Here is a 9,643-nt window from a genome sequence, read left to right on the forward strand (position 1 = left end):
AAAGTCTGACAAGCATGAGTATTTGAGCGACATTATTTGACTTGAACACCATCAAAACTACAACTTCATACTGTTCATTTTCTCATAGAAGAATAAAAAATCTTTTGCTTGCTTTGTGTGTGCAGGACGACGCAACCAATCAGTGAGCCAATTTCCCCCCTCCACACGGACATAGATTTTGGAACACTTGCAAGTGAAAAGTGAGTTAATGTGCTGTATACAAATAGTTGTATGTCTGGAGTGCCTACGGACTCAAAATGTGAAATTAAACAACCAAATACCTCTTTGGTGTCTTAACTGTCACCCAAAAAATATCTTTCATTGATTTGGACGCTCGTTTGTGTTTCAAACTCTGGGCTACGCTTCTACTAGAAGTAAGAAGCTGGTACCGTCAACATTCGCCGCTGAGTGATGCGGAAGAAGAGTCAAACTAAGATCCAGCCCAATGGTTGTTATGGTAACAAGATTCAGGCTCAACATTTGCCCAGCAGTAGAGAGCCAGGTGGTGTGCCAATACTTTTGTCCAAATGGTGTACAACTAATTATGCACACATGCATGAGTCAAAATTACCCTTTGACTGAATTCATTTTTTTCATCTAGAACCTAGTTGTTTTTCAAACAAATTAAATAGAACAAGAATATACAAAGTAATATCAGAACGCTGGTAAAAGAATCATGCAAAAGTGTGCGCCTTGACGTCGTGTACACGGTGAAGTTCGTTAGCTCCTGAACGAGGAATACGTCTGTCTCTGTGTAGTTGGAGTGCGCTGCAAACAAGCGCTTAAGTGCATGATTTGTCCAATGTGCTACCCGGTTCAAACATTGTTAGCTGGAGTGCCACTGTCGCACAGACAGCCGCCTCACGACGGACAGGTCGTACAGCAGGCGCTTGATCCGCTGTTTGAGTTGTGGCAGGCGAGACAGCGGCTCGGGAGGCTCCAGCTCGCCGGAATGGTCCAACCAAGACTCCAAAACTGAAGAAGGAAAGAAAATGTTTATTAACTTGCTGCTTTGTGTGACTTACAGTACACATATACAATATAACACACACTTACATACACAGTGGTACCTTGAGATACTATATGAGCTTAATTTGTCCCATGACCATCCTTGTAACTCAAAACTCTCATATATCAAATCATCTTTCCCCATTGTAATGATTGGAAATGCCAATAATCCATTTCAGCTCATCCTCCCCAAAAAAGGTCAACTGGCCCCTTGTAATATTTTATATTATATTCAGAAAATACGAGTGATAACTACATCTGAACAATGAAATTCGACACACACACACGAATGAAAATGAGAGTATGTCTCACTGTCCAAGTCCTTCTCGATGACGTCCATCCTGGTGATGATCTGCTGGTGTAAACGCTCCACATGCTCCAGCAGATTCTGCTGGCACTCCGTCACAGAAGCCGGCGAGGACACCGAGGTTGCCAGGTGAGAGCGTGCATGGCCTTCATCTCCATTCGGGCACGTGCGCTTTGTGCTTTGAGCACACCCTGGCCAATTGCTTTCATCATCATCATCATCATCGTCTTCCTCCTTTATTTCCTGGAAAGACACGCAAGAAGTATTCATCAATCTGAATTCCCATTTTAATCAACTGCCTTCCACTAGGCTCTTTCTTCTTCTGCAATGTGAAAATGATTCTGCTCTCTTTAGCAGGCATTAACACTGTGTCAAAAAAGGCATCAGAGGGTCATAAAAGTTGTAAATACTGACTGTGCTTTTGTGAAGTTTCTCCTCCTTGCAAATTTACTGACTTTGGGAATAATAATGTTTGAAATGTTCTATTTGATCAAACCGATTACTTGTCCAGCACTCAATTAAGTTCCTTACTGCATCTCACTTCGGAGTAAATATAGGTCATCGGCGTGGTGACGTTACCATAGCAACAGCAGCCGCGTAATGAGTAATGCTTGTGCGTCAAGATTCTTTTCCAGAACGCTTTGTTCATCTATGCTTGACCCAATTCCACAGAGTGCAAAATTTATCCAATGAAAGTTATTTGTTAGTTTTGCTTTGAAACTGCTTGTTCCTTTTACCTTATCCTCCTCATTGGGTGTTTCTTGTTTCACAGTGGCTTTTGGCCTCTCCTCCACCTTTTCCCACAACGAACCAGGCTTCTGGTAGCAGTGCTCGCTGCTGACATAACTGACCGGGGCTTCTCCTCTCGGCTTGTGCCCCTCCTCCGGCGTCCATGGCAATCGCCACAGCTGCAGGTCAGGGTGCGACGGCGTCCTGCATGGCCAGATGACGTAGGTGGGAATTAGTCACATATGCACTAGCTATAAGTCACAATTTTAGTCAAGTAATTTTCTGCGCAAAGCAAGTCGTAGCTCACTCACTAGTCAAGTCATGTGACTTGAATCCACCACTGCTACCCAATGAAAAGATGGGGCTGAGAGAACAAGTGCATGTGTGGACCCACCGCAAAAGGCTAATCTTCAGCTGCAGGCCGCTGAGGACCTGATTGAGGTTGTGTGTGTGCGCCAGGAGGCCGCTGGTTTGTGTGATCTTGGAGGTGTTGCTCTCCGAATAGTTGTCCCTCACGAAAGACAGGCCGAACATGCGTCCGGACGTTAGAAGGTCGGGCTCGGACAAGTAGCACTGAGCCCGCTTCCAACCTGAAGGCACCAAAAGACCCACAATGTGGCCATGAAGGTCAAGACCGTGATCAATAAGCAACATTTTTTTTTCTTTTGAAGGTAATCCTGAACTAACGCAACGCTCAGTCATCCAACATCTGCTCAAGATCGCTGTCCGACTTTTTGTCTATATTTGTCTCTTACCTGTGCAGTGTCTGCAATAGTAGCAAGTGTAGTTGCGAGGGACGTTGTTCTCGTACAAGCCCATACAGGTGCCGTGCTGCCAACACAAACACGACTCGCACTGCAGATATAAAAGAGTAACGCTGTCACTTATGCCCAGGTACCTCAAAAGGACCCATGTGGGCAGCTCACCTGAATCATGAAGTCGTTCTCCTCGTCCACCTCGCACACACACCTCACCACCTCGCAGTCCTCCGCCCCAGCGGTGAGTGACCAGGAGGGCGCGTCTTCGCCGCTCTCTGCCGTCAGCGTCGACCAGTCGCTGCCATCGTCCACTGGTAAAGGTAGACGGAGGACGTGAATTGCCGTCAGGGACTTCTGCCTCTGGGGCGCATCATTATGCATGTGTGTATGTGTTTACTTGTGCGCGTGCTGGGATAATCCTCGCCAAGTTTGAATGTGACGGGAGACAAGGCCAAGCCTTCGTTGTCGCTACTGCAAACATCTGAGGAGACGAAAAACTATTATTTTTGCATAGTCATCATCTGATTCTTTTCACATGCTTTTAAAAGGGGAAGTCACCCGCCCACAAAAATAAAATATTTTCTATAATATGTTGTAGTTGCCAGGTCCGAAGTCAAAACCAATCATGGCCCAGCGTAAAAAAACTGGTGAAGGCTTTTGTGGCTTTTACCTGATTGACTCATCTTTTTCTTCTTCTTTTTTTTCTTCTTCTTCTTCAGTTTGACCCTTAGAAAATGTTTCCTCTCTTTCCTGTCGAGATGACTCTTGTCCCTCTTGATCTCTGCTGGCAAGACAAGCCAAACCAAAAAAGGCTGGATTTACACAACGTGCTTCAAGTGACGCAATTTCTATTTTTGGGGGGGGTTTCAAGAGGCTTAAGATGGAAATGCTACATTAACAGTGTATACAAATTTAATATAACATCAACTATAACATATAATCATGAAATATAATGTAACTGTCACATTAGAGTGTATCGTGTATAGACATGATCTATAATATGTTGGTAGAGGTTTGTCCACCACAAAACAAAGTTGTGTGTTGTCACTGCCCAGTGCTGACACTAGTTTCAACAATTCATGTGCAGTTTGCGGCCTTTTTCATGTGGCCAGTCAATATAAACTAAGTCAAATGTGTCACTTGAAATGCACATGGGAAAAAAAGGCATATGTATAGGCATTAAGTAGTCATTGGGCATTTTTAAATCCAGACTAAAGCAAGTCTGGCAACATAATTCACTTAGTTTCAGCACTTTATGTGTTTCCACAATCAAGAGTGGTTAACAATATCCAAGACAGAGCAGTCGTGCACCATTTTTGGGCACTCTTGTGGTGGGGTGCTGAAAAGGAAATGCTGCATACATATACTGTATAGAGTAAGAGTCGAGCGGCGTCAGCTGACCTGTTACCATCCTCCTGTGCTCTCTGTCGTCATGACTTGCGATGCTTGCCATGTCGTACAAAAAGTGGCTGCTCTCAGAAGTCGAGCGCTTCCTCCTACAACAAACATCAAGTCACATCGAGTCGGTAATTGTAACTTGTGCCGCCTCCTTGTAGGTAGATCAAAAACTGATTTGAATCAGAAATTGTTTTTGATTTGCAAGATTTATGTGCATCAAATAGAAACCGAATTAGATCAATCCTCATTAAAATGTAACCGCCTTGAATATTTCACTCATTTATTTATTACACATTCTCGTATGTTGGGATACCGTTGTATAATGATTCTGAACACGCTAGTGTGATGGGATGCATTGACAATGATAACAATCAACCTTGGCATGTCTGTCACTGCTGGACTGCCTTGTTCCTCTGGTTGCTGCTGCTGTTGCTCCTGCTGCTGATGCTCCTCCGCGTGGTAGTACTTGATGTGGTAGTGTAGAAGACTGGCCTTCCGGAAGGACTTAGTGCAGCCCGCCGATGGACACTTGAAGGGATTGTGGTCCAGTTCGATGGAGAGGATGGGGGGAGGTTGGTTCTTGATCACCCTGTACACTGATGCACAAGTGCTCAGATTAGTCCATGAGGTAAGATATGTGTTGGAAAACTTGGACTACATTTAACCCAAATTTTTGTCTGAGTTGCATTTCTCAGAGTAGTTTCAATGCAACATACTTACAAGTTTTTACTTTAACTTGAGTATTTTTGGTGAGGAAAAAAAATCCAATTCATACCACTGGCTACTTTTATTTTTAGCGGTCATTATTGTTTGCACAAACTATTTGTTTTGAGTTGTTAGAGAGAATTGTATCATGTGACTTGTTTCACTAATTTTACGTAACCAATGGCAACTTTTGAGTCGAATTCACCAATCAAAAGGAGAAAGGAAGTCACATGACCGTAAAGAAGCCGTACTTCCTATGGCTGAATTTTCCCTGATGTATAACATTTTATTATCATTTATTATTTTAGTTTAAGTATCATTGTAATAAAATATCAGAATTTTTATATTCCACCTCATTATTTTATTATTGTCAAGTTGACATTCATGCTATGATTAAAAATATATATAAACCAGAAATTACTCAGCAGGTTCTCAGTATTTGAGTATTTTTTTTCACTGTCAGCTACTAAGCTACTACTGCCTGCACACACTCTGACCATGAGATTGCCACTGCCACCAGTTGTAGTGGATGTGCAATTACAGTTTATTCTTGTATGACTAAACAAAGCCACCTTCGTAGTATCGACTTCAGGTTAAGCGACCATTTTGGTTAAATTTGAAAGTGAAATATTTGGTGACTTACGTGGTTCTCTGCTGAATTTGTGAGAGGTGGGCAGGTGGGCCTGTCGCTCCAAGAGCACATCTGCTCGAGGCAACACACATATTATGCAAAACATAGGCACAATCAAGCCAACAGGTCATTTTAATCATTATGTGTGTTCTGTAGGGCTTGGCGAATGAGCAATTCTTTTAGAGCGGCATCCATAGCTCAAAGCGCATCCCCGCTGACACGCACTGCTGACTCTAACAATACACAGAGCAAATAGTTTTAATTTACATTGTGATTTGACGTTCTTTATCTTTTTTCTTCCTATGTACACTACCACTTAAAAGTTTGGGGTGACCCAGACAATTTAGTATTTTCCATGAAAACTAACATAACTGCACAAAAGATTTCTAATCATCCATTCGCTTTCTAACACAATTTGCAAACACAATAGACCATTAGAATACAGGAGAGATGGTTGCTGGCTCTATATACACCTATGTAGATTTTCGTTTGCACCTAGGATAGTCATTTACCACATTAACAATGCATATAGTGTATTCTTGATTAGTTTAATGTTAACCTCATTGAAGAATAGTGATTCTATTCTAAAAATAAGGACATTTCTAAGCGACCCCAAACTTTTACTGTCGATCACTTGTTGAATTTGACCTAATGTTAACAGGTGTAAATGAAGAAGAGTGTCAGGTGCCTGCTCGTGTTTACCTTTATCGATGTGGGAAGGGACAGCAGGCTGGCTGAGCTCGCTTGTGATTGGCTGCTCATGAGTGTCGTTGTTTCCACCGGGAGAGAGAGGAAGACTCTTGGCTGCTGGTGGAGGGAAGGATGACGATGATGAAGACGGTTGTGGCTCGCTCTCGCCTTCAGCCTTTTCGTCCTCTTTCTCTTCTTCCTCCTCCTCCTCATCCTCCTCTCTTTCTTCTTCCTCACACTCTTCCTCGCTCTCTCCTTCTTCCAATCCTTCGCTTCCCATAGCTGACTTCCCACATTTTGACTTCTAGACAAGCACAAATAGGAGTTAAAAATCATTGTGCTTGGTGGAATCTGGTCCAGTCATTTTGTAGCATTCCTTACTTTCTGTAAGGCTTTGACCTTAGGGGGCTTCACTGTCCGAACCACGCCATCATAGAAACGTACGGTGTAGGAGTCTGAAACACAAATGCGTATCAGATCTGAGCTCAATCTGGTTGGAGATTTTTTTTTCCAGGGATACAAGGGATGAGTGAAAATATTCATTTTTTAATGACTAAAGTCCGCTGCAAGTTATTGATGTTAAGCAGCTATTCTTTCGGAATCACCATCACTATATCACATCTCAGATGTGTAGAACCATGTGCAAATGCAGCCTCACCATCTTTGTTGACACGCAGGATTTTGGCTGGGTAGAAACGACAGTCGGTCCAACAGGCCAAAACCTTTGTCCCGGTTGCAAATGACTGGGAGAGAGGGAGAGAGGGAGAAAACACTGATAAAGGTTGAAGTAGCCTCCTGCTGACATGTACATTTATGTACATACGTGTGTATTTATGGAAAACAAAAAGTTGGAATATTGCAGGAAAAATACATTTTACATTAATAAAGGTTTTTCTATGATAATTTTGTAAATGCATAAGACAGTCTTTATTAAAATTCTCTTTTTGCATGAATAAATTGTTTATTTTAAAAGAATAAAGTTTGGCTAATAAGAGAATACAATTTTGATATTGCTAGAAAAAGTCATTTTAGGTGAAAAAAGTTCTTATTTATGGCACTACAACCTATGTATGTATGATACCATTCTTATTATTAATAATTATATATTTAATATTCGGTATATATATGTATGAATGTCATACCGTTGCCACGCTTGGCAAATTGAGGCCCCGCCTTCTTCTTAAAGTGACTCTTTCCAGTGGCCGCAGGTATGGTGAGTTCCAATGGAACCATTCGTCGTGGCGGCGGCTCCACCGGCGGTAGTGGATCAGAACGCGCTCTTTGTCGTAGTCGACTTTGTCAATGGTGGCTGAGTACCTGACAGCCCACACACGCACACAAAATAATAGCATTGAGTGCGTGTTGTTGGTTAGCACGCCGCTGGGAGTAGTGCATACCAGTTCTTGTGGCGGTCTCTTGCCTGCAGTTGAGCGCCCACCTCAAACCTGATGCCCGGCCTCTTTGGAGGAGTCTTCATCTGTACACAACAAAGGAAAAATTTAAAATGTGTCTTCAAATTTCCCCCCGTTTGGGTCTATTCAGTATCACTTTCTGTCATCTAAAGCACCATTTGCTGAATTTAGTGTTTTCTTTCAATTTTCTTCTAAAATGTCTCACTTTGTATTTTCCATCCGTTCAGAGGCAGGGTACACCTTGGACTGGTCGCAAGACAATGTCAGAGCACATTTATACAAACAAGCATTCACCTTCACATTTACACTTAGGGACAATCAAGAGCAGAGGTCTCAAACCTAAGGCCCACGGCCCATTTGCGGCCCACAGGGCGATATTTTACACCCCCCTACTTGACATCAAAGTTGAATGTTAGTCCAGCCCCAATTATTTTGCCACGTTGCGGCCTGGGGCACCATAGCTCCTGCTCATGACAGATTTCTGTTAAAAGTAATTTTGAAGTGACACCAAATGGAAGGAAAACATACCCGTCACCCAGTCCCAGTCATGTATTGTTCATAACCTGCCATGAAGAGAAAGGTTGGTGACGACAACAGCCAATATGAAAAAAAAAAAACAAGAGACACATTTTTGGGGGGTTGACGACAGGGGCTCGCTGACATGTCTGATTGCAAAGTGTATATGCAAGTACAAGGGAGATGACAGAAAAGGAGCATGTCACCATTCTTGTTCATCTACTGAAGAATCAATGATCTGAACTGTTATCAATAAAGATTGAGAAGATTGGATTAGTTGAATTATAATAAAACCATTTCAACCTGTTTTTATGGAATTCTTGATGTTGGCACACCAAGCCGCCCCCACATAGTGGAGTTTGAGACCCCTGATGTCCCAGCACAAACAGCCAAACAATGGACTTTGAAGCAGAAAATGATCATCGGTCTATTCCCGTGCTGCCCTAACTAATAATATAATGCATATAATTATGATTTAGAATTATGAGTGAAGAATATTACCATGACAATGTAGTTTTATTTTTTTTAATAACATCTTGTAAGATTATCAGACTGTAAATATAAATTTCTGCACATATTTGATGACGTTTAATAAAGACTCAAAAGGCTGTCCACACGATTTACGCGTTATTAAATGGATTAAGACAATTCCATCTAATTAACTCTCCGATTCGTCTGACAGCTAAACGACAGTTTTGACATCTGTTTATACACTTCCGGTGTGAAAGCATCCCATTGGCTAGAAGCAGTCAGGTGTCGATATTCCTGACTTTTCATTGGTCGTAAGTGCTGTCAGTGCAGCGCGAAGGCCTGCCCTTTGCCTGCCTTCAACTATGTGGATTATCTTTCCAAAGAGAGGCGACTAACGTCATAAACTCAATTTAAAACTCTCACAAAAGACGCAGCGGTCCTCTATGCACAAAGAGTAGAGGAGGCAGCCGCACACTGAGTTGTTCATCTAGTTTAGGACTGTAACAAAGACGAGTTGGCGTCTTGTGCAGCTGTGTTCCAACGATTATAACTGGACGAGCTAACGGCTAGCATCTAGCGAGTCCCACAGACGGAGTACGAGCACAGCGTGAAGTGTCATTTTATGATGAGTTTCGTGACGAGTGACGTGATACACACCTTCAGCAATTACCCACGCTCTTTAATTCGACTAACTAATTACTGTAGTCTCTTCGAAGTTGAAAGAATGAAGCGAAATGCTTGTTTACCTCTCGCGTTTAGCAGCGTAGTCTGTGAATGAGCTCAGGACCGACGTCACATCTAGCTGGCATTTTGGCGCATGCGCATTCTTCTCACTGAAAAACTAACCACGAATTAACGGAGGGCGAGGTTATGACCGCTTGATGGTGCCATTGAGTCACATTATTTTCATTCGTCTTCCGAGCCGCTTATCTTCAGTCAAAATAGTGGTGGAGCTCACAACTCAATGCACTCTTATCGATTGATGCCATCCACTTCTCAAGTGAGCAAAAGGATTGGA

General features: G+C 42.5%; 1 protein-coding gene across 6 annotated transcripts; it reads right to left on the minus strand.

Moving 5' to 3' along the window:
* Window positions 1–17: 17 nt before the first annotated feature.
* On the minus strand, window positions 18–9,438 carry LOC133150496 (PHD finger protein 20-like). Of its 6 annotated transcripts, none has more exons than XM_061273058.1 (18): window positions 9,372–9,437; window positions 8,167–8,201; window positions 7,624–7,703; window positions 7,369–7,543; window positions 6,885–6,969; window positions 6,608–6,681; window positions 6,239–6,530; window positions 5,549–5,608; window positions 4,577–4,796; window positions 4,204–4,298; window positions 3,473–3,583; window positions 3,200–3,283; window positions 2,971–3,113; window positions 2,800–2,899; window positions 2,439–2,634; window positions 2,053–2,248; window positions 1,321–1,558; window positions 18–975 (listed from the first exon to the last, which is right to left on the minus strand). In XM_061273058.1, the coding sequence occupies exons 3-18, from the start codon at window positions 7,701–7,703 to the stop codon at window positions 827–829; spliced, it is 2,298 nt and encodes a 765-aa protein (XP_061129042.1). In that variant the 5' UTR covers window positions 8,167–8,201; window positions 9,372–9,437; the 3' UTR covers window positions 18–826. The 6 variants fall into 6 exon arrangements, with proteins under 6 accessions (XP_061129042.1, XP_061129038.1, XP_061129040.1 ...); XM_061273054.1 differs by having other exon boundaries at window positions 3,473–3,586; XM_061273056.1 differs by lacking the exon at window positions 9,372–9,437 and adding an exon at window positions 9,283–9,367 and having other exon boundaries at window positions 3,473–3,586.
* Window positions 9,439–9,643: the final 205 nt, after the last annotated feature.

This window comes from Syngnathus typhle, linkage group LG2 (genome assembly GCF_033458585.1).
Source record: "Syngnathus typhle isolate RoL2023-S1 ecotype Sweden linkage group LG2, RoL_Styp_1.0, whole genome shotgun sequence".
Classification (NCBI taxonomy): Eukaryota; Metazoa; Chordata; class Actinopteri; order Syngnathiformes; family Syngnathidae; genus Syngnathus; species Syngnathus typhle.